General features: G+C 40.2%; 1 protein-coding gene across 1 annotated transcript; it reads right to left on the bottom strand.

Moving 5' to 3' along the window:
- Nucleotides 1-1,718: 1,718 nt before the first annotated feature.
- On the bottom strand, nucleotides 1,719-21,954 carry LOC135946609 (fez family zinc finger protein 1-like). The gene is made up of 2 exons (XM_065494900.1): nucleotides 21,637-21,954; nucleotides 1,719-5,357 (listed from the first exon to the last, which is right to left on the bottom strand). The coding sequence occupies exon 2, from the start codon at nucleotides 5,349-5,351 to the stop codon at nucleotides 4,080-4,082; it is 1,272 nt and encodes a 423-aa protein (XP_065350972.1). The 5' UTR covers nucleotides 5,352-5,357; nucleotides 21,637-21,954; the 3' UTR covers nucleotides 1,719-4,079.
- Between the last annotated feature and the right edge of the window lie 6,025 nt (nucleotides 21,955-27,979).

Below are 27,979 nucleotides of genomic sequence, written 5' to 3' on the forward strand. Positions count from 1 at the left end.
CACTGGCGTGTATGTAAACACCGTAAACGTGCGGACACGTATCAATAAAATAACACACACGAACCGAAAGACCGCAGCGACGAACACAATTCGCGTCCCACATGCACGTGTTATATACTTCTCTGCCACAATGACTCAGTCGACGGATGAATTCGGCTCTGTGTAGCCTGCAGCAGCTGTCCACCCGACCCGAAATAGAGGATAGGTGCCTTTTTGTATATGAGTTCTAGATTACAAGGTAATTTTGGCCTTTTACTATACTTACTGATGAATGAAACATAGCGCTGAAAACTGTTGGGAACATTACTCAGAGACTTCCCTTATTTAGTGCTGTGAAATTCATGTATTTTATTTAAGACATTGATCAAATCCAAAATAAAACTGCATGATCAAAATGTTATTTGTAGAGCTGTGAATTTTAGACAGTCAACTATTTTTTATAAGCTTCCAATCGACATGGGCAAATACTATGAGTAAAATGGCTCAGTCTAAAACCGTGTATTCTGTTGAAAAAGAGTCTAAAATATTTGACTAGTTTGTGATAAAAGCATCTAAAATTCACAGCGCTAGTTATTTGCATGTTTTTCTTAAAACACTGATATGAATCGTTTGCCATAGGGCTCGATATTTAATTATTTCTTTAGCCTATTTTTACGAAAAATGTTTTTAGATTATTAATTCTTCTAAATATGTGTGGCTTGTGATAGTTCGCATGAAGTGTGTTCAGGCACTAATAGCTTCAGCATGAGCTGCAATCATCATCGAAGTTTGAATGCCTCCTGTTTGGCCATGTGTGAATTCGCTTATGCGGCGCCTGTTGTCGATTTACCCTCCGAAGCAAATGATCAAATTGAAATTTGATTACGATATGCTCATTAAGCTGTGAATGCAATAGATGGAATGGAATGCGTGCGTAATCACCTTTTAAATTTCGACCAAACCATGAGCAATATTACGAGTGTTAACAAAAAATGGTATATCCAAACATAAACAAATGTAATAACTCCAAAAATTTTCATACAATTTCTTGCAACATTTTTGCTTATATATATATACTTTTACAATAATTCAAGAAATTATCACTATCCCTGTCGTTCTAATCAAAATAAATCTAAAATTTATAGATAGGACTTTTACTAAATTGGACGGCATTCTCATTTCTTTTGGAACTTAAACCAATATGAAAAATTGTAAAATTTATGATTATCAACAAAGCCAGCAAGCACGGGAACGAACAGAAAAAATTATGAAACTGTCTGCACTAGTTTGAAGAAAATTTCTTATTTTTTCGATTCATTATTTCCAGTGCTTGCTTATTAATATGTTCGAAAAATTTATAATTTTGAATTTTCTTATTGCTTATTGCCAATCTATTAATTAGTGCTCCTTTTTAAACAGAATTGGTACGGGCAGAGTGGCAACATTAAAACCAAAAGGGCATCGTGCTATATAAAACATATAAAAGATAAAATAATATTTTACCATTCACTTACAAATATACAGAGCTCGATTAAGTTATTTTCATTACATTTTTTTATCGATTTTGTTTTAAAAACTTAATAAGATTGCTTACCATTTCAACAAATGTTTGAAGCCACTTTTCTGAAAAACATCTGCGGGGTAAATCTTTTACCAATTTAATATTTGCATGTGGAAACAATAATTTTTCTGGGTTTTACATTTTTCTTACAGAATGAAATAAATAAAACGGGATTAGGTTTGAAATTCAAGAGACTGCCTTCTCTAGACATTTATTTATACAACATACAGGGAAATAAACATTTTTGGTATCTTCCTTGTCTAGCTTTTTTTATATGTTTATCGCATTGCTAAAATGTCCTCGGATTTGTTTGCATTTATATTGTTCTAGCACAGCACACGCGCGGACATCTTCTTTTGGATTATCTCTCCAGCACTATTAAAACGGTCGATTACAAAAAACGTGTTGGTCTTGACTATTATATTATGTAAGGTATCATCGGCGGACAGCCAGCCGACGCCGCCGCTGCGCGCACAACTAATCAATATTATCACATGTACTGTATATAATATAAAAGCTACAAGAGAGAGAGAGAGAGAGAGAGAGAGAGAGAGAGAGAGAGAGAGAGAGAGAGAGAGAGAGAGAGAGAGAGAGAGAGAGAGAGAGAGAGAGAGAGAGAGAGAGAGAGAGAGAGAGAGAGAGAGAGAGAGAGAGAGAGAGAGAGAGAGAGAGAGAAACGGAGAGAAAGGCAAATCAAATTGGGGAGACGAAAAGTTGGATTTCAGCAGCAGCAGCAGCACACAGGAGCATTGATCTCTCTGCTCGCCAGAAGAATGCGCAAGATGGCGCGAATTGGTTATGATTGGAGCACCCTCCTTTGACCCGGCGCGCTACACACGCTATTGGCTACTGACATGTCAGGCGCACATCATTGCGTCATAAAAATTCAATACTCGCCGATTCTCGCGCGGCACCCCACAGATTACGCTGCATGCGCGAAAAAAGGGCGCGCGTGAGTCGAGGAACTATTTTCGATCGGAATTTTCTTCGGTGTCCCTTTCTTTTATTTTTACAATTTTCTAGCTGCTGCTATTGACTTAAACAGAGGTACACGCTCGAAGAATCTGCGGAAACCCCCAAAGCAAAAATTCGTTTTCGAGTCGTTTTTGCACTGAGAGATGCCACAAAAAATGTTTCGAGCCAAAATTATAATTTTCTAAATTCTAATATTGAAATAAATGCATCAGAAACATTTTGCACCTTTCCTAAAATCTTCTAAGTATATATTTTTTGCAGCAATGTCAGGGACAGAAGAAATTCATTCGGGGTTCTCCATGATCCTGCAGCGTGTTTTAAACAATCTCCAAGGGAGTGTACAGCCTTAATACAGAAACTGAAAATAGTTAAAGGTGGAAAACAATTCCAGTCGCCTATATATGGAATTCTTCTTGGTGCAGATCATATCGATCGGAAATAACCAATTAAGTGAGATCTCTACTAACCTAATTATCAAAATTTGCAATCAGCAGTTCGTTTCAATTTTGATTAGCACGACAACTTGTTAACACAATGATCGACCGCTCAGCATTTCCTGATGCTAAACACAACCCGGCAGACAAGTAACTCGGCCATCCTTCTCCCGCGATTTAAAACTCATGAGGAAGAAAATATTGCACTTCTATTGCAGAACACAAGAATAAAGAGTTATTTGAGGGAAAAATTAAATCAATCTTAATTAACAGGTGAAATTTGGTAAACTTTTGATAAAACTTATTCTTGATATTAAAAAAAGGAAGGCTAAGATTTCAGGAGTGTGACATAATTTCCAAAAATATTACGACTCTGGAAATACCATATGTTTTAATTAAATTTAGAGCAGTCCAATTTTTTAATTTGCTGTTGTGATAAAATCTTCATTCTCAGTACGATTCTGGATTTTTTTGACTTATCGATGAATTATTTATAATTCATTTTTATTAAAGCGGAACTGGTATTTAATTTTTGACAATTTTTAACCTCTAAGGGTCGAATTAGGCTAGGCAACTGAGTTTCTTGGTTAGCAATTCGACTTGACGTGCCGATAATTGCCGGAAACGAAAAAACCGTTGCATGAGCGGTTTTTGGTATGAACCAAGAAAAAAGTGCTACAAGAACGCTGGCAACCAATCTCTGATTGCGGACGTACTTCTGGCATAAGATCGAGACGGCAGCGACACAGCGACAGCCAGAGCTACTTTTCTTGGTTCAACCAAGAACCGCTAAACTATCGGTTTTAAGTTTTGCACCGATTTTTGGCATGTCGTGTAGAATTGTCAACAGATTGATTTATCAACCTTTTATCTACTTAGACCCGCAGAAATCCATTCGCACTGTCAAAAAATTTACTACTTTAATTTCTGCCAAAGCATACTGTTTTTCTTTCATCTGATCCATATTCTTGGACTATTTACCAGTGAACAAATTAAGACAAAATCCCCAAGAAAGATTTTTTACGCGAGAAGTCGGGGGAAAGGCGCGAGTTTGAGTTTGTATCTGGCCGGGACTAGGTCAGGTGCAGTCGGTCGTGGGCGCCGGCGGTGAGGTAGGAGGCGGCTCCGAGTCATAAGAGGGGCACCTTGTAAGGTCCGACCACGGAGGAGGGCATCGAAGGGTGGTGGGGAGGTAGCAGGAAGGGCGCGAGGAAGGAGGCTGCGGCGGCGGAGGAGGCGGCGTCCGGGTGGTGGTGGAAGGACGACTGGCGGCCAGCCGAGGACGAGGTGGGCGACGACGACGAGCTGACCACCAGGTCCTGGGGGCTGTGCGACCTAGCGAGGGCGCGGTGCGTGCCCGGCGACGCGTCGTGCAGCTTGCGCATGTGCTTCTTGAGGTCGAAGTTGCGGCAGAAGCCCTTGCCGCACACCTTGCACGTGAACGGCTTCTTGTCGTTGTGCGTGTGCATGTGGAAGGTGAGGTTGTAGATCTGGTGGAAGGCCTTGTTGCAGATGCTGCACTTGAACGCCTTCTCGCCACTGTGCGTCAGCTTGTGGTTCTTGTAGTTGCCCTTCTGGTGGAACCCCTTGCCGCAGTACTCGCACACGAACGGCTTGTAACCTGCGTGGATGCGTGCGTGCGTGTTCAGCGTCGAGCTGCGGTTGAACGCTTTTCCGCACACGTTGCACTTATGCGGCTTCTCCGACGTGTGGATGATCTTGTGCCTGCACAGGGTCGACGCCTGCCGGAAGCCCTTGCCGCAGATTTTGCAGACGAACGGCCGCGCGCCCGTGTGCACCGGCATGTGCCTTGTAAGGTTGTAGTGCGCGTTAAACACCTTGCCGCACTCAGGGCACGTGAAGCTCTTCTGCTTGCCGCCTCCGGGGGCGGCCGCCGACGCCGCCGCCACCGAGGAGGAGGACGACGCCTTGTGTGGCCCGGACGGCCGCTTGGCCGCCTTCGTCACCTCCTTGGCCGCAGCGGGTGGTGCCGTGGGCGCCGGCGAGTTGTACAAGCGCAGCAGGTCAAAGGTGGATGTGGGCCGTCGGCCGCCGAGCAGCCCCTGGCCGTTGGCCGCGGCGGCGGCCGCCGCCGCCGGGTGGTAGTAGAGCAGTGCGGCCGGACAGTTGAGCAGCTGCTGCGCGGCGCGCGGCACGTACTTCTTAAAGGCGGACGTGTCGACGGCGCCGCCGGTCGGGAACGTCGGGCTGGCCGAGCGCTTTTTCGAGCCGCTCGCCGACTCCTTCTGGAACGAGCCCGGCTCCATGATCTTGGCGATCGAGAAGTTGAGCAGGCTGCCGCCGCCGCTGCTCTTGACGCCGCTCTCGGATGACGCCGCCTGCTCCCACGTCGTCTGCGCCGAGCTCGGAGACTCGCTTCCCGCCATCACGAACGGTTGCATCGGAATCTGCAACAAAAACCACACAAAATGCTCGTTTAGGAAACTTCAGTTCAACATGAATCAAAGACAAATCATTTTTCTTCTGAAACTATTAAATTTCCATCCTTTGAAACTGTGTCTTTCTTTATTTGCGTATTTTCTTTTGAAAACTTTAACGTAAAAGTTTCATAGTATATTGTACAGTTTTCTTAATATTGAAAAAGCAGATTTTCGCTCAAAAAAATATTTAGAAATAATAAAGGTTTGAATTTTTTGGTTGTGAATTTTTTAAAGGGCAAAATTGTGTCGCATAATAGGGCGCGAGTGACAAGGTTTCACAATCATGATTTCTCTATTTTTATTACTATGCTCACTTTCGCTTCAAGCCCGGGTATTGTGTTATAATTTTTCCATTCTTTTATAATAATCTTTTGCTTTGATTTCATTAAAAAAAATAAGGAAGAGTCATTTTATGAAATAAAGCCCCCATCAAAGTGTTTTATTTTTATAAATTTTCAATTTTTACTTGTTTTTCGTTCGTGCCGGGAAAGAGTGGAAGGATATGTATGCAACTCGCACTGAAAGACTGCTCAACGGGACAGTTTCCCTCCCCTGCAAGGCGAATATGACAGCAAGATTTTTGTAAGTGTGATTTTTGTGATATTTTTTGTCCGGGGCAACTTCGTCCTTCTCATCCTGGAAAAATTGTGCCTTTTTTCCTGAGATATTTTTTCATACCGACTTGTGAATATACGTTCATAACTGTATTTTCCCTCTACACTGCGTGCAATTTTAGTTTAAGTGCTTTTTTTCTGCGTGAGTTATCTTTACAGACGTTTTTTCGATTGGCTCATAAAAACGATAACGAGAACAATGCAATGTGTGGAAATATCGATGAATTTTTTGCTCTGGCAACCTGTTTAAATGTGATCCCATTTTTCGGCTGCAGAGATCAGAGGCGCAGCGTTGACAAAGCAAACGTTTATAAGCGGTTCGATCGAAAATAACACGGGACATTTTTCCTTTCACTTTGTCGAGCATTTGGTTGCGGCTTGCCAGAGCAGAGAAAAATGTATGCATGCACGCCGTATTGAGCAATCAGCGAAATGAAAAATCACAGGGAAAGAGATGAAAAATATGCGCGCGGCGGCGCGACTGGTGAAAGTATTGATATAGCGGCGGCGGGCGGTGGCGGGTCGTCCGCCCTTTGTGGCTTTTCCGCACGCCCTATCGAACCTCATAAAATATTTTATACACATCCGTGCACCCCCTCGCTGTATGTATTCATGATAAAAGTTCATAGCAATCTCGCTCGCTCTCTCCACCGCTGCCATATCAATATAAACCCATCAGACTAAGTAAACAAGCATCCGGCGCGTATTAAAGTGCCCGTACTTGTGCTCTGTGTGTGTATGTACCGCTGCTGTGTACAGTATACTCTTTAATCCATAAAGCAGCATAGATTTCCATTTCGCAAATAATAACTGCGTCGGTGTGCGTTTTCCACTCGGTACGTTGCTCCTGCTCGCTTCTGGTTAAATAATTAATTGGAAAAAATAGATGCTGGTGTTTGCGTAGCCACTCGAGATTCTCTTGTTTCCATATGCTCCCCATCTCCTGCCCGCGGGCTCAAAAGTGGTTTGTGTACTTTCGCGTCCAATTGCAGCCATCTGTCGTCGTGTCACAGGGACACAGCGCCAATTACACGCTTGCCACTCTTTTAATCGCCTTTACTTTCAAAGTTAGCTGCTTCCTCGTTCAAAACGCATCTGACACATATTCACAGAGATTTTAATTTTTACATTATAATGCTAATGTGATAATTTAAATCTATACCAATCGACAGTCGACGTGCAGCGTTGAATTATTATATACAATTTAGTGTTCACGAGCAACAATTAATGCCGACATAATCCAAATTTATAACCATTATTATTCTTAAATTTTATGTATCAAGATAAATTACTGTCAATTAAAAAATATTGATCCTCGCTGAGCGAAATGGTAAAATTTTAAGGATCCAAAATAGAAAGCTCCTAATGTGTTTAAAATCAATCTATTTTGTATTTTGGAAGAGGATTGATATGCTGCAAACTCCCCCTTGTTGTCAAAGAATGAACTAATCCTTACAGATTCAATTAAAGTCAGTGTAGGTTAAACTAGCGATTTTTGAATGTCGAGGATTGTCTCCCTCCTTGAAATCTTAATTTTTATTTCATAACAAAGAGTTTCTCCAAAATGTGCCACAAACTTTATAGAGGAACCGAAAACTGCCCAGAAAATTTGGTCACGTGCTATAATTTTGGACATGTTTGTCAAAATTTGAATTTTAATTGTAGCACAGCCCAATTTTAATTTTTTAGAATTAATATATAAAACCAAAAATTTGATCAACTGCTCAGTGTAGCAAACAATTCTAAAATTTTCAATTTTTGCCCTGTATCAATCCTAAGTAAATTTATTTATTTATAAAAACGTATCTAATTGATAAAGAATTAATTTAAACAAAATTTGTTACATTCCTGTTGAGTAGATTGTTTTCCAGGGAGAATAAAAAACGTTCAACAGAATGTTTTGAATTAAATTCATGCCATTCGATACGAAGAAATTTTTATTCAGCTGCGACATTTGCGTGAGAAAAGCGACACAAACAAGAGCGGCGAGACGCGACTGCGGATCTCGGGGCGCATCACGTGATTAATTTGGTGCCTATCAAAAGAGCCCCACAGCACTCGTGATGTACGTCGTTTAACATCAATTGATCCCCGCGCGCATCTAGTCGGGCTCGTACACGTGGAGGCCATATCACAGCGTGATTGCTTAATTTGGTCCCCTGGCCAGAGTCTAAAAAAGGCCGCCGCCGCCGCCAACGTATAATATCCATCCTGCCACTTAAAGTAGGTCCGTCTCTCATTATTTCATTGTTGTGTGCTGCGCGGATGCTCGCCAGATCACAGGGCGCCGCTGCTCACTTAAAATATTAAGCACGCAATCACCCTTAAATTGCACTGCCTCCCATTCATCGTATTGCGACCTCCACTTCAGAACGGAAAAATATATGTAATTGCTGCTAAAGAAGCAAGTGCCCTGCGTTAAGATTGAAAAAACAAAACTATACTTTTAATAGAAATTTGTTGTGCTCCCGTGTTTGTGAATTTTTTTAAGATTTAGAGCGATAAGATCAAGAATATTTTGTATTGTATATGATAGCTTTTGTGTTTGTTATATACCTCTTTACTCCAATTTTTTCATAACCATAATAATTTTGATTAATTTTTAAAAGTGCATCATATTATCCTCTTGAAATTGCACTCTTTATGAACGTTGTTTTAATGTTTCTTTAAATTTTTAAAGAGTATTAGTTTTTCCAATTTATATGGGTGGCCAGATATTCGGGAGACTAGTTTAAAATTTTGATAAATTTCTAGATGGTGCAAATAAAGACCGAAAAATCACATCAGAAAATTTGGAACAATCGCTATATATATGTCAATAAAACTTATCCGCAAAATGCTTTAATTAAATTCCTTGTTTATAATCAAAATAAATTGCCCAATAAGTTAAATATATATATAGTTTTGAACAAAATAATTCAAAAGCCATTTGATGAACTTCTCCCAGCAGAAAGCTTTGAAATTTCGCGTTCCTTTGAAAAAATCTGTGCATTATCGGATGAAGCCAAGACTGCAACTTTGAATGCTGGAAAGCGCAACCGGGCGAGCCAGGTGTGTGTGTCACTTCTCCTTTTGTCGAATCCATTTCTATGCGCGGAGCAGGACAAAGGCGAGAGAGCAAAAGGAAAGTGAAGCGTGCTGCTGCTGCTGCAGTGATTTCCCTTTCCTCCGCCCACAATTAATTCACATTTTATTTTCATGCACACACAAATTCGAGGGGGCAGCTTTTACACAGAGAGAGCAGCGCAACAAGCGCGCGGATTGCGCATAAAAGCAAACGCGCGCGCCCAGACAAAAAAGACAATGCGCCACGTGGCCGGAAACTGTTGTTCTTCTCTTTTCCGTGCGTTCAACACTCACACACGGGCACAGAGAGCGCGCCTTTTCAGACTACATACACACACAATCTCGCGCGAAACGCGCAACTGCAATGATCGAATTACTGCTCCAGTGCTGGGCAAACACAGCAGCGCACCGGCGCTCGCTGTCTCGGCGGAGCTGAAAGGAGCGAGCGAGGAAGCGGCCCTCGCGAATGTGTACGTAGAATAATGGTCAAACCAGCCTGCCAGTCCAATTAGCAGCTGCTTCAGGCCGGCTTTGTTCTTCCGCTGCAAATTTCTCTGCGCTTGAAACCGCGATTTCGTCGTTGGAAATGTGTTTTAAACACTCTATGTTTCACACCCAGAAAGGAAACAAGGATGTTTTCTTATTAAGTCTATTCGAGTGAAAGGAGGATTAAATTTGAATTTATGTATTTTATGAACACCATTTTTTCAACATAGTATCCGTAAAGTACATATATAATTCATTCATTAAAGAGACGTTGGGATATAATTATATTTGTTATTCAATAGTTCAGTTTTTAAAAATTGAATATACTTTAAATTTAAATCGTCTTAATAACATGGAAAAATGAAAAAATAATTAAAATGCAAATTTGAATTGCAAAATAGTATAACATTGCTATTTCAATTGTTTTTTAGAAAAAAATAATGTAATGTGTTTTTGTACTTTTAACTTTATAGTTTGACGTAGAAAAAGATCGAAATAAAAATTTATTGTTTTCCCTTTTTACCCCTGAACGATCCCTTTCAAATGGAAATATTGGACTCAAGGAGTGAAAGTGAAGGTGGTCGCGTGTGCAGACGTGCGTTTCTATATTTATATCCTACACTCCGACCGTTCATTTCTCCCGCGGCGCGGCGACTCGAATTACGCGCGGGCATCTCACCTTTTCTCGCCGGAAGACTTTTTGTAGGCGGCAATAAGGAGAAAGAAAAGGAGCGCGGAAGCGGAGGAAAATCGGGAGCACGCGTGTCGCGTTGCTATATATTATGTGTTGCTCGCGCGCTCGCGTGTATGTTTGAAAACATGGCAAGCAAGCAGGCCTCTTGAGCGCGTATACGGAATTATTCCTCGCGTATGTACTTTGCATTATGTTTTAGACTGCGCTGGCTGGGTTTCCTGTGCTTTGTTTGCCTCTCAGCGAGAGCAGTTTGCCAACGCTGATTGCGTTCAAGAGGCTGCCGCCGAGCTGAGCGTTCTGTTGTGAGCAGCGTGCTTGCTTCTATGCCTGCCCGGCCGCTTTCCACCCTCTGGCACACAGCGAAACTCACGTTCGCCCCGTCGTCTATTATTCCAACTAGCCCCGATCTTGCACGCCTGTTGAATTTTTGCATCTTCCCTCTGGCGTTTAAATAAACCGAGAAATCATTAAAAAAATCGGCGAAAAATGGGGGACAGCTATACAGATCAGGGAAGTGTGGTAATTATTTCAGATTTTTTTTTTAATTAAAATGAAATAAATGAATCATAAGTACGCCTGTTGAATTAATATCTTTTTTTTAAATTACATGATTTTTTTATTACAAAATTCATTGCATTATATATGCATAAAATTCTGCAGCTCTGATAGATATTTATTTAAAACAAAATAACGCTGAATATAACGAGTCAAGTCGTTGGAACAACTGCATGCTATTTGATTCAACCCTTATTTTTATATTCCCCTCGAGGGCAAAAATAGTTTTTCCAAAATTTTAAGTAGCTTAGCAATTTTTTCTTAAAAAATTCAATTTTGATTGTGTGCTGCATATCCAGAATTTTGTACAGCCTCTTTGCTCATTTTTTTGCTCATCCTTGTCGATTTAGAGAGCAGATTTGACAGCATCAGTGGAAAATGTCGTCAGCCGCATGCAAATGTCAGAGAGCAGTGCCTTCAAATGAGACTCTTCGCATCGCATCAAAATTCTTTTGACGCTGCCAGATTTCCAATCTCGCGGGGTGCCTTTTCATCTAGATTTGTCGCTTTCCATTCACGGGGCGCACAGAGTAATTAAGCCGCGCGTCGAGCTGGCGCCGAGATATTCGCACTGTGTGCATTTCGGTCTCTGCGAAAGACAGCAACTCGCTCGCTCTCTCCTCTTTCTCTCTCTGAGCGCAAGAAAAGCTCAGCAGCAGGCACAGCAGCGTGCAAAAGCGGCGGTTAGAGCTAACTTGGCTTAGAAATTAATTCCTTTTCACGAGTTCGCTGGCTCCATTGTCTGCGAGAAGATTGCTCCTGCCAACCAGCAAGCCAAGAGAGCAAGAAGGGAGGCGCGAATGAGTCGTGCTGGGATTTCGGAAGGAAGGAAACTATGTACACGGGAAGTTCCAAAGTTCAACGCGAAAGATTCTGACAAGGCATTCATAATATATAGACTACGAGAAAAGGGGTTCTTCCAATTTATTTTTGGGTCGTTCAGATAGCTGGTTGTCCCGTGGCAGATTTATAAGGTGCACCTCGACGGGCAAAACGAGTAAAAACCTTGCGACAGTTCCAAAAATGGTTTTCATATGGATAAAAATATAGACAATTTAACTTATTTGGCCTTTTAAAATTTCTGCATTGTTTATCATACTTTTAACATTCTCTATCAAAAACCACGAATTAAAATTTTAATTTAATCACTGAAAATGTACACCAACTGTTAAATATTAATTTGTTCGATTTTTATGTGTGGTTAAAAATTGCAACTTAAGAGCCTATGTGATATAAAAATTAATCAAGTAAGTTATTATTTTTCAAAATGAAATCAAACATTCATTTCCCCTACTTTTTTTAATTTATCATCGCGTTTTAAATACTTTTTCAGTAATAACTTGCATTTTTTTTAATTAAATTTCCCATCTTGTGCTTTGTGTGCGCCTCTCTCTTTCGGTGCGGGCTGAAAAGCGTGGTGGCGTTGAGCGCGCGGGCAGCCATGAGGCAGGCAAGGAACCAACCGTAGCCAAGTCCTCTCTTTCTCTTTCTCTCTCGGCTGCTGCTGGCTGGCTTTTTGATTGCTCGCTCGGTCTTTTGCCTGGGTGCTCCATTTATTATTACGGCAGATGATGTTGACAAGGCTTAAGAGAGCCAAGATGAAGGAAGCTGCGCTGCAAACTGTGCAAACAAAGGAGCGGCGTGCTGATTCGAGAGCGAGTGCGAGAGCAGAAGATTGTGCAGGCTGTTGGACGGGCAAACAGCACGCCTAGATTGTTATTATTAGTACCCCTCGCAGAGGCAATCAGTCAGGAAATTGCAATACGCAGTAATTGCTTCGTAGTTGAATCACTTGTAATATGAAGCAATCGCAATTATCCTCTTTCTAATGGGACAAAAATAATTTAAATTCTCTTCATAATAAAGGAGATCTTACAAAGCCAAAAGTGACTCATTTTTAACTTTCCTATTTATGTAAAAATTTGGATTTTGAAAATATAAACGATCTGAAATTTTTCTCACTGTTCATGAAGCCGAAACTATTAGAGCACTAAAAATTACGTTTGTTCGATCAGAAGTAAATGTCCAGCATTTCAATCCATCGTTATAAATTTTAATCTCACTTCAATAGTGACCGTTTTTCTTGCAAGCAGCTCAACGACATTTCACTGATGGATTGGTTCTTTCTCCCTTTCTTCCTCTTCCGTCAGCTTAAGTGTTAAAAAATGAGAATAAGCTATGCGGATTTCCAAGCTGCCTGTCACGGCCGCGAATCGCTTTTTCATTGGTTTCGCGAGGCATCAATTGGAAAAGCGGTCAAAAAGCATACTGCCGCCCTTTCCGGCTGCGACAAAGGCGTATAATAAGGGGTTTGCGGTCGTGTTTTTGACGTTAAAAGGACGAGCGCGCGCGCCACGGGACGTAAAAAAGAAAACGTCTCGCGGGTGAAAGGAAAAAATGGGCGCCTGTCACAAAAGGGGCGATGCACCAGCGATGCAGCAGTTTCTGACACGACAATAACTACAGCGCGCGCCCATAAAGCAGCAGAATCTGATCAATTATTTTGGCCACAACAACGCCCTCCGCGCGTTTTTTAGTCAGCACATTCATGGTGTCGCCATACATATCAGTCGAAAAAAAAATAATTGCTGCTAGAAAGCAAAATAAATGCACGCCTGGAAAGACAGGCAATTAATTATTTCCAGATTTGTTGTACTCGCAACAAAATAATCAGAAGTTTTTTTTATTTCAAATGATTATTTTCGCTTGATTTTGATCTCTATCTATAGTCGCAATGTGCGAGTTTTGAGTTAAATTCCTTCTGGCGAAATAAATCATGATTTTCAATGAGGAGACAAGGTATGCTTTCGGCTTGATCAACATGCAAACCTTTAAAGCGATTTTCTCAGAAATTTTCGGGAAAAAAATTGTTTATAATAATTTTTACTTTAATTAGTACAAATAATGATCCTTTTCTTTTGATTATCTGGGTGTCTCAAAAATTGATTCTGAAAAGGTGACCGATTGATTTTCAAATGCATTAATTTTATCTGCCTCTTAGTCTTGGGAAAAATAGAGACGTTGCGAACGAGCAAATGCTTGTTGGAGCGGAAGTACTGCCGCGTATTGTTGTGGTTCTGATTCACAAATGTACATTATAATAAGCGCAGCCCGGCCGCCTCTTCCCTCTCAGCAGGCCGACGCGTTTAAGAGCCGCGTGTTCAATCACGTTAATTGCTTTCGTGAGCAACCGCGAAAATCAATTCGTGCTCCCCGCGGTCTCGTTCTCGTCATTTATTGTTTCTTATCAGGCGATTCGGCGGCGCGCACTCAAATCCGCGTGCTGTCTCTCGCACTCTCTTTTTATTTCGCACTTTTGTTGTTTGTACCCTCGTCGTCCCATTCCCGACGATCTAGTCTCTCTGAACGCCCGCTAAACTCTGCCTTTGTGCGCGATTCGTGTGTCGCGGGGAAAACAATAAAGACACACACACACAAACACACAGCTTTTCAATTGCCGGGGACGGGGACGCTTTTATTTTTCATACAAATAATGCAGCCGCATTCGAGCTAAAGCGCTGCAATAAGTCAAATGTCTTTTGTTTAGGCTCTAGAAGTCTGCAGAATTATTAGCGGAATTTAAATTTTAGAACTACTGATTTTTTCCTTTTTTAAAAATTATTTGTTGGAGTTAAAATAAATTCAGACGTTGAATTGTGACTTTTCTAATATTTTTTGTTCAATGTTCAGAAGAATTTTCAATTTAATTTATTAGTGGAAGATGGTTAAAAAAATTTATAGAATGGCCTTGAAACAAAATTATAGAAACAGAGCTTTAAAAATGGTCCAAATTTCAAAATTATTTTAAAATTACAAGTTTTGCTTAATTTAGATTAAGTTTGGTAAGTAAATATTGTTCAATAAGACAAATCGATTGGTGGGAAATGTTTAAAATTCCAGTAATATTTCTCGTCAATATAAAGCGTGTTCTTTGGTTTTGCAATTTTTTAATAATAACTAACCGTAGATAACTAATTACCGTAGATTAAAATAAAAAAACATCATAATCCTATTTCTTCTCAAGTTAACATTTTCCTGCGTCAATTTATAATTTCCGAAAAATATAAAATGTAAGGAGAATTTTTACCAAATGAAAAAAATTTGCTGTGATTGCACCAGAAAGTTGTCAATAGTTAATCATTTAATACTCTTTTTGTTTTTTAAATAATATAAATAGTTGAAATTGACTATGGATTCAGATGTTCTTTTCTGTTTACTCTCCTTTTGAAATTAAACTTCATTCCTTTTGTTTTGTTTTAACAACACATCGTTGCAGGCAGCTGTGTAAGGCGGTCGCAATTCGAAGTTATCTGATCGGAATTGATGGCAATCAATCGCATTCCCGCATAGTTGCGTAGCAGCAGTGACCGAAGTTTCTCACTTGATTGGCCGCAGACAAACCGGAGGACGTTGCGAGCGGAAAATGCCCTCGCGGCAGTGCCGTCCCGCGACTCGAGAGCTAGAGTTGTGTGTGTGTTTTACAGCAGCGCGTATAACGCGACAGCTGCTCTGCATCATTATATACATGTTGGCACACACAAAAGGGCCCTTTTACTTGTTATGAATGCGATGCAGTCCCGCTGTGCGTTCAATGGCGGCTCAATAAAAGTTATCAGGACAGGGTGTATGTATGTGTGTTGCTGTTGTCGCGCATTCGCCGCGCCGCCGGAAGACTAAAAGTACTTGAATGTTTCAGTTGGTAAGTGGCCCTGCAGCCCGCAGCCGAACGGTTCATATGCCAGCCAGCCACCGCTCCACGCCAAATGAATAATGTAGTAAATGAGAGAATTAAAGCAAGAGCTGCTGGTCTGTAAAACTTTGTTCCCTGGCGACACTTTAAATAATAGAATAAGAGAAGCGTATATATAGTTTGAATATACACTCGAGAGACAGAGGATTTGTGTAATTGAAGGGAATGGCTTAAAACTGCTTGATTATTTCAATTCATAGAGCAAGCTGTTTATAGAGATTTGCTTATATGTAATATATTAGTGAGAAATATCTCGAATTCCAGCCCCCATTATTTTGCTGCACCGATGCTTATTTAAGAGTTATAATAACTATTACAAAATTCCACCAAATCAGCAGGGCTCTCAGAAATTGTCCATCTTTTTTTTCCACGGCTTATTTTTCCAAAAAAAGAAAGAAAAGGAAATGCCCTGTTATTTCCAGACAATAGCAATTTATGCAACTTTTTTCTTTAAAATGTCTTTGATAAGTTACCGTAAATTGTAGTTGAAAATATCAGAGGGGAACAAATAGACCAAAAATTCCATTATTAGACATACAAATTAATCGTTATAAACAGTCATTAAAAATGTAAAATGTATTATAATTAAATAGTCAGTCGTTTTAAATTTTAAAATATTGAGTTAGAAAACTCCGAAAAACGATTTAAATCTGAGATCGCCATATATCAGCGTTCAATCGTTTTAAAAATAGAGAGCCCTATTTGCTAAATTTAAATAGGAGGGTGTGAAAGTTTCCGTTAAATTCCTACAATGATGTTTTTTATTTGCAGAAATTTCCAGGAATAACACTGAATGAGTCTTTTTGTCTATTGTCTGCCCTTTTGCCAACCGTTGCTTCAAAACTAGGTTTCAAAAAACCATTTTCCTTTTTGTAAAAAAAATATGACACAGTTAAACTCTTCTGTGCAAGCGAAACAGTATGTGTTTAAAGAAATATACTGTGAAATATTAAATATTCTTACCATTTCCCCGATTGCCAGCTTGTAGCTTTGTCTCAATCTGCGACATTTCGTGACTCGTGAATCAAACGTTAATTTTTGCATTTTTCATTTAAATGTTTATATATATTCCTTTGCTTAATTTGTACATTTGAAATTAAATTTCCAGTTTGGTCAGAGCAACTCGATCTCGGCAATATGACATATCAAAGGTATATATAGATATGTGAAAGATCGTAACTCCCACATTTGTTTTAGCTTTTCATCCATTTTTTTAGATGTCACATATTTATTGAAGTACATATTTGGTGCGATTATTTCCTTAATTTTAAATACACTATATTTCATTTTTTGCATAAAACTAAAGTGTCGGTCTAGCGTGTAAATACAATCTTATGCACACAGACACTTTCTGACTCGGAAAACGGAGTAATTACTTCATTTGGCTCGTTGTCTGGGGGCGAACACTATACCCTTTTACGAACATTTCGATTTATCAAGCACTTGGGGGTGCGTTTTCGTTGCACATTCTATATACGTGAGAGCCGCCGGAACAATAAATCACTCTGTGTTTTACTCCCGCCGCCGCACACAAATGATAAAAAACGCGTGGTGGCGTGCGTGTAAACGCTGTGCGATCATTATTCTTTTCTCCTCGGCGCAGACCCACTTTGATTGTTTCTGCGCGATTGTTAATTTGCGGCCCTCGACCCGCACACTCACGCCATTTCCGTGTTTACAAGCATATCGAAATATGTATATTTTCGTTAGGAGAGCGCCGATGGATGATGAAGTGCAGAGCCAGAGAGTGTGCTCGGCTGTGAAGGACGCGCGAGCGCGCGCTATAGGGGAGGCTTTCGCGTTCAACTGGTTAGCACCGGATTTATGGATTATGACGTGTATGAATTAATTAGGTGCCAACGCGCATATTTACTGCAAACAGGCACGTCATATCGCGCAACACCATTTTAACTCATAAAACGCAGCGGGTGTTTTGTACGTAGATACATTCATGCAGATTATGACAAGAACTTGAACGACCGCAGCGAAAGGGGTGAGATAAACACTGGACTAGCTCGAAAATATGCTCTTTTATAAATACCTGTGTCAGATAATTAGTGGCTTGAAGGTTTTTGTAGACAAATATTATATTGGAATTTGTTTGGATTTAAAAGTTTCGTGGCAAATTCAGTCCCATGAAAAGAGACCTAGAAAATAAATTCAAGTTAATTAATCCAATCTGGATCATAGTTGCATGAAATCTAGACGAAAATTACCACGTTTCCTGAAATCTCGAGTTTCAGGGAGCAAAAAACACGTTTTTTTAACTTCGACCTAAAATATCTAAAAAAAAGGAGAAACATAATATATCACACGATATCACCAACAATAATATTTGAAAATGTTTTATATCCCTAGGAAAAATATTTTAATTAAAATAAAAATAAATTTGGTCTGGAAGCGCTGCAATCCCTCTCTCAACCCTGAGAAAAAACCCTGAACAAATTTAAGTGTTTAAAAAATTCCCCCTTTTAAAAAACATTTTTTGCCAATTTGAGATTTTAAATTTAATTGTGAACTGGAAATATATAAAATTAAAGATTCAATCATTTAGAGTGAGTTAATTTAAAATAAATTCTAACAATCAGGCAAGCTTGAGAGCGACAAACAGATTACAACAAATTAGTAATTCGCACGCGAGTTTTCAGGAAAATAAAAACTACATGTATTGCTACATAAAATATATGGCAATCTCTATATAATTTCCATTCACTGTCAAGATGATAATTTCCTGCTTCTGGACATTAAAATTCAGACGCCTGACGATCGTGCCGAGCGGTCGTTTGTCACTAGAACGTTCACTTTCTCGTGTGTGGGTTGTGCACGTTATTCGGGGCGATGTGCGTCGAGTGTGCAAAGATAGAGAGGAGATATAATTGTTGCCTCGCCAGCAGCGCACGGAGAGACCACCGCCGTAGTGGAAAAGGCTCCGTGTGCGGCCGCGCCACCCCCGCTTCCTTATTGTTTTTAATTTTATCAGATGCACTTGCTCGAGCGCGCGCGTGTGCCACTTGAAAATCGGCAATTACCTGCTCCGCTTCCTCTCCATTATTCACATCTTGCAGTGTGCAGCACAAACCACCCCCGCCAACCCCGCCACTCTCACCCCTCGCTTTAAGTAATAAACTATTAACCGGCTTGCCGTCGCGCTTATCAAATCAGATGATATTAAAAGATAAGCCTGCGCGAGTCTGCTCGCTCAGCTAACCTTTTTTAATTTTGCATGCTCATTCGAGTAAAATTTTCATCCGCAGGGGCGAGCTAATCACTGCACAGAGAAGATGAGTTTTATCATTTGCTAATACTTAAGGGGGTTATTATATGTTTCAGCAAAGCAGCCACGTGAAGTTATAAATAATATATCATAAAAAATTGATGAATATTTTTCATTAGAGCATCATTTTGTTATTACCCCTCAGGAGTTTCTTCGTCAAGTTTTAAAATATCTCTGTTATTCATTATAGTTCACCTTTTTTGAAATGGGCAAACAATCCCGAAAACTCATCCGTGTCCCAAAAACATCGCAAACGAATAACATGGACGCACGGGACTCATTTAGGGAAGCCCAAGTCCAGAAAAAACCCAGCTCGTGTTGCTGCCTCCGCACCAGAGTCCTTAATTGAAACGCCAGACATTCGTCCCGCAAGTTTAAAACCCAATAAACTTACTAAATGCTCGAAAATACTTCAAAAAATTAAAAATTTAGAAGCTTGCAATCATAACTCTGTATTTTCCATAAACAACTCAATTGCTTCTCTTAATTCGTTGTTTCGCTTTACTATTTAGAAAAATTCACCGCCCAAACCTTAAGTTAACAATTACATATTTTATAGATTTTGCGAAAAGGCCCTCTGCGTTAAAATAGGTGGCTATTAGTGAAATTTTAAGAAAAATTATAACATTTCCGTCTGGATGTACATTATACTTTTTATTATTATCTTTTTAAATCCATTTAAATAATGCTGCAGTTCATGTCATATATATATGTATTCCTTTACAACGAAGACTCTGCAAAGAATTGCGTCAGTGCAAAAAGGTCCTCTAACTGAGACGCGCCCGAGTCTTAATCTCACTAATGCAAGTCTGAAATGTTTAAAGCTCCTTTCAGTCCGCTCGTCGTTTTCCAGTCGGCAACTGCAAGTGACATACATTTGCATACACAATTCTCGCGAAGCTCTCTTTCTCTCTGTCGAGCGTCTCTCGCGTTCTCTTGGCTCAGCATTGCTCTGTCTGCACACATATGCATGCATGCATGCATGCATAGCGCGCGACAACAATCTGCTTGAGTGAGTCGTCTTTTGCTCGCTGTGTGCTTTTCATTTCGCAGCACTTTGCATTCATTTCGCTCACCGCTGCTTCCACGCAATCAAAAGCGCGCGCGGCCGGGAGTATATCGCTCAAAGCCGCGAAGAAAATTCTCCTTTATTTCGCTGAGTGCTGCCGCCGCAGCGCAAGAGATTTTTGCTTAATGCAAATCTTGCGCGGATATTTTCACGCCCGTTTTTTTGTGTGCATGCAAACGCTATGGTTCCGTCACCCTTTTTTCCGCCCCATCAACGGATGAATAACTGTCTGCGCAACGCTCTTATTTCGATCACCTCTCCAGCTCTTGCCAAACAGAAATTTCAACCGTGGCATTTTATATTATTTTCCGAGTGCATGGAGTGAGAGATATGAGTTTCGTCGCAATGTTAAGAGGAAAATATGAATTTTGTGTTTGATAATATCGGCTTTGACCTAAATTTCATCACTCGATTCATCATCTGTCATTCCCTAAAGAGACTGTATCCAAGAGGAGGCACGGAAAGCTTTCAAAAATGTTTGTTTGTCACTCTTTGAGGCATATATGTTAAAAAATTGATCTGTCAGTCATATACAGTTGAAAATATTGAAATAAAATACTTAACGCAAGCATCTAAATTACATTATTTGAAAATTTGTCTGCGGAAATCATTTTATTTTGCTTTATATACAATAAAATATAATAATAATTACTTTAATGGAAAGGGAAAAACTTAAGCATTTACTTGCACATTTAACAATCACACGTAAAGAAACATTAGAATTAATTTTTAATAAACTCATTTTTTAATTCGCTAAACCCGTATGCAAAAACTTTAAAAGTATATACACTTTAAAACCTGCAAAAATCAATTTGAATACGTTTTGAATTGTGTTTCAGGCCAATCAATGCGGAAAGAGGAACAATTATCCTTTATTTTTTACAGCTTAATTGAAATATTTCTAATGACATTTTAAAAATAAATAACTTGTATTGGAGGCAAATAAACATCAGGCTTCATAACATGAGTTTGGAAAGTATTTTATTTATTAAATAAGATTGGTGCTGCAAAACCCTGGAAATCCTTGTTTCAAGCCATAAACTTAATTACTATTATAAGGATTCACTTATATCCAAAATTGATATAGGTATATAGGACTGCGTAAGTTTTTTTTTAGAAAAGTGGCTGCAAATTAAGTTATTGCATCATTTTTAAATGTTGAGGACTGCCCTGCATAATTCCAATTTAGGTAAGTTAAACTTTGAACGCAAAGAATTTGTCGAGAAATAAAACGTAATTTTTACCAGTAACACTTTCTCACAATGAAACACAAATTTGAGTGTTGTAAAAATCGTTTAACATAATTGATGTAAAATAAAAATACAACCCTTTGTCGAAGGTTACTGGGAAAAGGCGCTGCCGCAGCGTTTACTCTTCTAAAATTTTAATACTACAGTCAATCAATTGCGTTTTATTGTCAAATGTTCTATTTTCGTTGGATTTACAGTCACTTCTTTATTTGAACACCAATTACGAACCGTTCATAATGGAGCAAATGAAGTAAAAACTTTGTATGCTTCATTCCAGAAATTTATTTCATTCTTTTCTGAGCCTGTCATTTTTTTTTTAAAAAAAAGAACGAAACCTGCGATATTTTTTAATCAAGCATTGATTTTAAATTGTATTTTTATTTTATTTCCTAATTTGCAAGACAATAAAGGAACATATCACGACAGTGAGTTGAGCGAAAGTTTATACCGTAAGAGTTATATAAGAATCAATCAAAGCGTTGACGTACCTTTGTGGAAAAACGGCGTGTCCTGCGTGCGAAGAGGCGTTAGTGGAGCGAAACGGTCATCCCCGGCGGAGGGTGGTTCGGCAGCGAGAAAGCAACCCTGGCGTCACGCGGGCAGGCACGAGCGAAAATGCCGTGTCGAGAGATCCGGAGAAAAGGTGCGACGAGAGGTGGAGGGGGAGGCGGGCGGGCGCCTGCTCGCGGGGTCCTTTTGCCTGCTGCGGCAGGGTGTCAAAATGCATCCCCCGAGTATATTCAGCCCCGGCAGCGGCCGTAGGTATCACCACCACCACCACCGCCACCGCCAACGCCAACGCCGCCGCCGTTGTCGAAGCCGCGTGCTGCACGGTGTATAAGGAGAGTAATCACGGTAATGATCGCGGGCGAGCGGCCGCTGGAGGGGAGGGGAGAGCCATTTCGCCGCTGGCTCAGCTGTGAGTGGCTGTCGCAGGCACGCGGCTCGGCCAATGGCGAGCGTCGCTCACTTGGCGCCGCCACCAATGCCATCTTCCCTGCTCTCGGCCGACGCACCCTGCCTCCTCCTCTGCCCAAAGACACACCACACCGACTCTCGCTGCTCTGCTCGGGCAGCCAAACTGCTAATTTTGACACCCCGCCGCCGCTGCTCCTCTGATGCTGGCTGTCTCTCTATTGACGCGCCCCCGCCTGATTGCACGCAAACGACACAATTTCGCCACTATTTCGTTAGTTCTCTCGCGCTGCCAGAGGGTTGGGTTTGCAAAAAGTCAGCGTGTTCCGCAACCAACATCGAAAATCGATTGACTTTTGCTCAGAAGACAGATTATTAAAAGACCTGTTTTTATGGGTTTATCATAAATAATACAAACTGACATGAGCTCGGATTTGAATTACTAAGTAAGATGTGTTTACTGACGTTCTCTGTAGTAAATTTTTTGATCGATTCAGAATAATTTGAAATTTTGTCTACTCTAATGCAAAATTCTTTTATAAATTTAAAATCCTTCTGGATTTTTTCAATTAATAAATTTTAATACAATTAATGTTCACTCCGCATTCTTATATGTTAAAATTGGATAATGATTTAAATCTGCGAATGCAAAATGGTCACTCAAACAAGCCATCCCCTTTTTACTTTTATTTGGCCAGACTGATGGTGCTGCCCCTGCGAGAACTCGAGCTATGCAATCCGCTCGGCACCGGTACCCAACGCGTTGCATACCCTTTCAGGGGGCATGAGCATCACTCGTCTGTTTGCTCTGGCGTTCTGTGCTCGCAGCAAAAATGTGCCTCGCGTTTAATTTATTTCCTGTGCAGAAGCGGATTCAATATTTTCCGTGCGAGAAGATCTTGTTGATCATCATCATGTGAAACGGCAAGCCAAAGAGGGAGCGAGAGAGAGGAGTAGTTGCAGAATGGCAAATATTTGCTCAGCGAAATGAATTTTACGGCGTGTTACCCGCCGCAGTGAGCAGTGCTCGCCGCCGTTTATCATCTGTTGGTTTTTAATTGCCTTAAGTAAGATTCCTTTGCCCGCCAAAAGCTGCTGAGAGTTTGTTTAATTCGCTAATTGATTCCGAGGCTTTTCGGCATCTGCTCTCTTTGATCGCCCTTTTAAAAGAGGGTCTGTAGTGGCCTTTCAGATCTCCAAATGGTGGATTCAGCTCAAGTAAAATCTTCAAAAATATTATTTGTTTAGAGCTGAAATCTTTCGAAACTAATCCTTTACTTTTTAAAATTCCTGAAAAAGGAAATCTGAACTTGAATTAATAAATATGTATATGCTTTATTCGAAATGTTGAAAGTTTGTAACTTACCATGTATATATAGAGGCATGTTCTTTTCCTAGCTTATTTTTATATAATATATTAATATGAAGATTTTTAGGAGGAGACTTTTGTATGCTTTTAGATACCGATTAAATCAAGTTCCTTTTAAAATACATGACAAATACAGTATATCTATAAAGCTAAATTTCATTTTTCCAGTATTATATCCTGAATCATATTGAAAACACTCAAAATTTAAACATAAACTCATGTAAATTTACTTTTCTAATAACAAAAGCTGATTGTGAGCTTGGGAGCTTAAAAAATGGTCTAGAATTTGCTTTCCCGGTACAAAGTTGTGATTTTATTGCATTGTTCATCGAGTGCACAACCGTTAAATAAAGCTAGTTTGGCAATTTTTTACCAAAGAGCGATGAGATTTGAGGTTCGCATGCCAAAGAGCCTCTAGCTCTGTGGGTGCCCGATGTGCACTCTCTGGCAACCGTGCGGCCTTTTCTCTCTGTCTCTCTCTCGTTCTCTCTCTCTCTCTCTCTCTCTCTCTCTCTCTCTCTCTCTCTCTCTCTCTCTCTCTCTCTCTCTCTCTCTCTCTCTCTCTCTCTCTCTCTAGCTTTTGCTGCCTGCTGATGCCAGACTTAATCACAAAACCGACCGCCTCCTTGCCTCCGCCGGGGCGAACAATAAAAAGCTTTATTCATTATAAAGTGAGTGAGTGCTCGCGAGCACGCGATCCTCCTCGCCGACAAACTTTTGCATAGATTGCACAGCTAGTGAGGCGCACACCGCGTGTTTCGCTTCATTTTAGAAAATCGAGAAATAAAACTTTGCTATGTATAAGAAAGTTACTATGAGGGTTATGCATTAGCAAATTTAAATAATTTTTTAATATAAATAGAACATCAAAAAATTATTTTTTTTCCAAATATTTTTGTATGTGAAATTGGTGTTAGTTAAAACTTTTTAATTATTAATGTTAATGTATCAGTCAACTGTAATCAATTTTTCCTCGAGAAACAAATTTATCTGTCACCAGGGTAACAAGTATTAATTTTTTCATAAACAGGATATTTCGCTTGGAACAACACGAGCTATATCTCTTAAATTTTTTATTTTTAAACGTTTACCTCTGAATTTTACACCCACAAAAGTGAAAAGCGAGAGAAAAGCAAGGCACTGCTCGTTCCGCTCGCAAACCCGGTCTTTTGGACACCCTCGCTTGGTCGTCGGCTCAGCAGCAAGATGGTCACGGAGAGATAAGGGTCGCGGAGGGAGCTGGCGTGGTGGAAGCACCGACATCACACCCTCGAGCCAAATAGAAATAAATACACACGCGCTCGCTCACTCGCTCGCTGGCCGGCCTTGTTAGCTGCTGCAATGGCTCTATTAATCTCGGCTCCGTGCTTTTACGGCCTCTTTTGTTTTGCTGCCCAGCTTGACCTCATCTGCCAACATGCAAATCAGGCACGTTCCGCGCTCGCTGCTGCCGGACGCTCATTAAAATGCGCCAATTATCCTCATTCCTCGGGCCTCTTGGAGCATCGCCGGAAGAGCCGACGAGACCGCTGAGTTTGCGAAGGAAAATTTGCACGTACCGGTTGCGCAAGTATTTTATTCTATACATTTTCGAGAGAGATGCTTCTTGCCTTTCGAAATAATTCAAACGTGAGAAAAGGTAATATGCTTATTAAATTATTTGCGACGGGTCATTTGGATTTGAATCAAACCAAATATTGTCTAGTGGAGACTAGTTAGAAGAAAATTGGATATGTCAATAAATGGAAATTTAATTAATTTTCTGTTTTTCAAATTGAATTTCAATATGAATCTTATTGGAAATTTAAATTAATAATGCTAAATATATGGAGTAGGCTTAAAATGCGCTTATTTAAGTGGAAAGGCACGCAAAAGTATCGTATTGATGGAGAAAATCTGCGGTAGTTTGCAAGATGAATGAAAATTTAAACGTTTCAAAGACATTCTTTTACTGACTTTTCTCCTCAAAATCGATTATCGAACAGATTGTTTTGTACAAGTACATCAATAATAAAAATCGGCCCATTTTAAACTAAAATTTTTTATTTTTGCAGAACGCCACAGATCCTAACCAAAGAGCCCAGAATTTATCACTGCGTTGATTTTTAATAATATTTAAAAATATTTCATAAATCTATTTATTTGGCATTTTTCCTTTTCATATGAACTTCAATGAAAAAGTGCGAAACGTCGATCTACATCTCAAGATTCAAAGCATTATTAATTTTCGTCCTATTGAAGAGGAATTCTCGGAATAATCCTCTCGTTGAATTCAAACATAATCGCATCACTCGAGAGATTTTGATCTGATTCTGACAGCGCGTAATTGGCAGCCACTTAAGGCATCTCTCTCTCTCACTCCCAGGCAGCGGACGAGAATTTGCGCGAAATTAGCTGATCCGCCGCAGACAGGATTACTTTGAAAAGTGACAGCCGTGGAAAAAATCGGTCCGCGCGTCGCGTGAGGAGGGGGTGGTTTGCGTGTGTCAGACTCGGGGGTGTCGGCGACACTAAATCGCACCGCCAAATCGGTTAACCCTGCCTCCGCGCGTGCTGAGCGCGCTTCCCCTGCGGCAATTACACGCCGATGATTGTTTCTAATGTGACAAATTGCGGGGGTGCGACACACGCGACCCACACCCCGGCTTTGTTTGTTGCAACACATGCTAAATTTGTTTGAGGGTAAATAATGCTCGAGTACGTACATCCATATCGCCGGCCGCCCATCATGTGTCACGCACTCTCTTTTATTAACGTGTTTGCTCTCTTTCTCAAACTCACCGGACAATCAATCTTAACGATATTTTAAATAAAAGATCATACAATTAGATGGTGCTTGGAAAAATCCGAACTTGCTTTTAATTGGTGAGTTAATTTCAATATTACATACATTAATTCTTTAAAAATATTCAATTATTTTTGTGAACATGTGTGTTTTTTATATCTGGTGCAAAATGCTTTGGGCAGAATAATATTTATTAAATTGATATTAATTGCTGATTTTTTTGTAGCTCTACAATATTTTTAACAAATTTATTCAGAAATTTCTGGCTCAATTGTGATTTTGGCCGCTGGTAGAACAGAACATTTTTGTAGAAATACGGAAAAATGAACAGCTCAAAATACACAGGGCAGCTGTATTTAATATCAACTGAAAAACATGGCTATCTCGAGTGCATATCTGTCTTCATTGGCATCTACTAATAGTAAAACGTTTCTTCATCTATATATCGCAAAAATGGTCCGATTTTTTTTTTAAATTTTTACAACCGAAATTTTTCTCTTTGCTGTAACAAAATGGTATATTTATGCATAATGACGTCATTTGGATGGATCTATAGAACAAAACAGATGAAAAAATTTTATATTTAGATGAAAATTGTTAAAAAAAGGTAATTTAGACTAATTTAATTTTTATTATAATAAATTAGCACTAGTGGTGTGCAATACCGATTATCGATTTGTTTTTGGACAATCAAATTAGCACAAATAAATAAATAATCTGATGCAAGGTGCAAATACGTCTTTTTGAAATCCCACTTTATTATTTTGAAAATTTTACTTCATCCAGAAAACCCCGGTTTGATTCAAAGAGAGAAAAATCTCGCAACATTCACCAATCAGAGGTAAAGGCTCTTTTTTGGGGCTAATATCTAGCAGAAATTCTCGACTCGGCAAAGGCGAACGAAGCAGAGATTGATATTTCCGCTGCGATGGTGCGGGCAAAAAGCCGAGCTGCTCCATTGTCCAGGCAAAAAGTGGTGATGCGCGCAATTGTTGATTCGGTGCCTCTGCTATATGGTGCTGTGGCGGCGAGAGAGAATGACGAGAGACAGAGCGGACCGCCGGCTGGACAACAAAGGCCGCTTTTGCTGCACGTGATGTGTGCGGAAAAAGCCCCTGGGATGAGCAGCCGAATCAGCCCGGCCGCGAATAAAAGCGCCAGAGTCAACATTAGGGATTTACTCAATTAAAGCGTGTCGCTCCCCCTCATCACACTCTCTCTCTATTTGGCAAAGTAATGGCGGCATTACTAGCTCATCATTTCCCAGCGGACCGCACCATTCTTTTGCCGCTCAGGCATTTCTTCTCTCTGCTTCTCTTCCACCTCCTTTTTCATCTTTTCTCTCTCAGCATATATGCACACCCAGAGTGAGGGAGTGAGTGAGAGCACCGCAAACTACAAAGCAGCAGAGTGACGCAGCTCTGAAAGGGTTGAAAGCTGCGCGCCGTCGTTTTCATCCAAGAAAGTGCACACGCCGGAACATGTGAGTGTATATGTGTGTGTGTGCGAACGAGCGAGCGAGTTGCTAGCCCAGCAGCCAATCTTTGATCCGGCACAAGCGACTTTTTGCGTACGTGCACACAACTTGACAGTTTCAATGGGGAAAGGAGCAAAAAGCTGTGCGAGGATCGCACGGCTCTAAACTCAAAAAGGCTTAGATAATCAAAGTTATCACTTGCAGCAACAAAAGTGGTGTGTTTTATGGGTAATTGGGTAATACGGTAAATTTGAGCACTTCATGTTTACTCATGAAAAAATGATG

This window comes from Cloeon dipterum, chromosome X (assembly GCF_949628265.1).
Source record: "Cloeon dipterum chromosome X, ieCloDipt1.1, whole genome shotgun sequence".
Classification (NCBI taxonomy): Eukaryota; Metazoa; Arthropoda; class Insecta; order Ephemeroptera; family Baetidae; genus Cloeon; species Cloeon dipterum.

Coding starts and splice junctions, on each gene's coding strand:
- LOC135946609 (XM_065494900.1), bottom strand. CDS start 5,351: ATGCAACCGTTCGTGATGGCGGGAAGCGAGTCTCCGAGCTCGGCGCAG.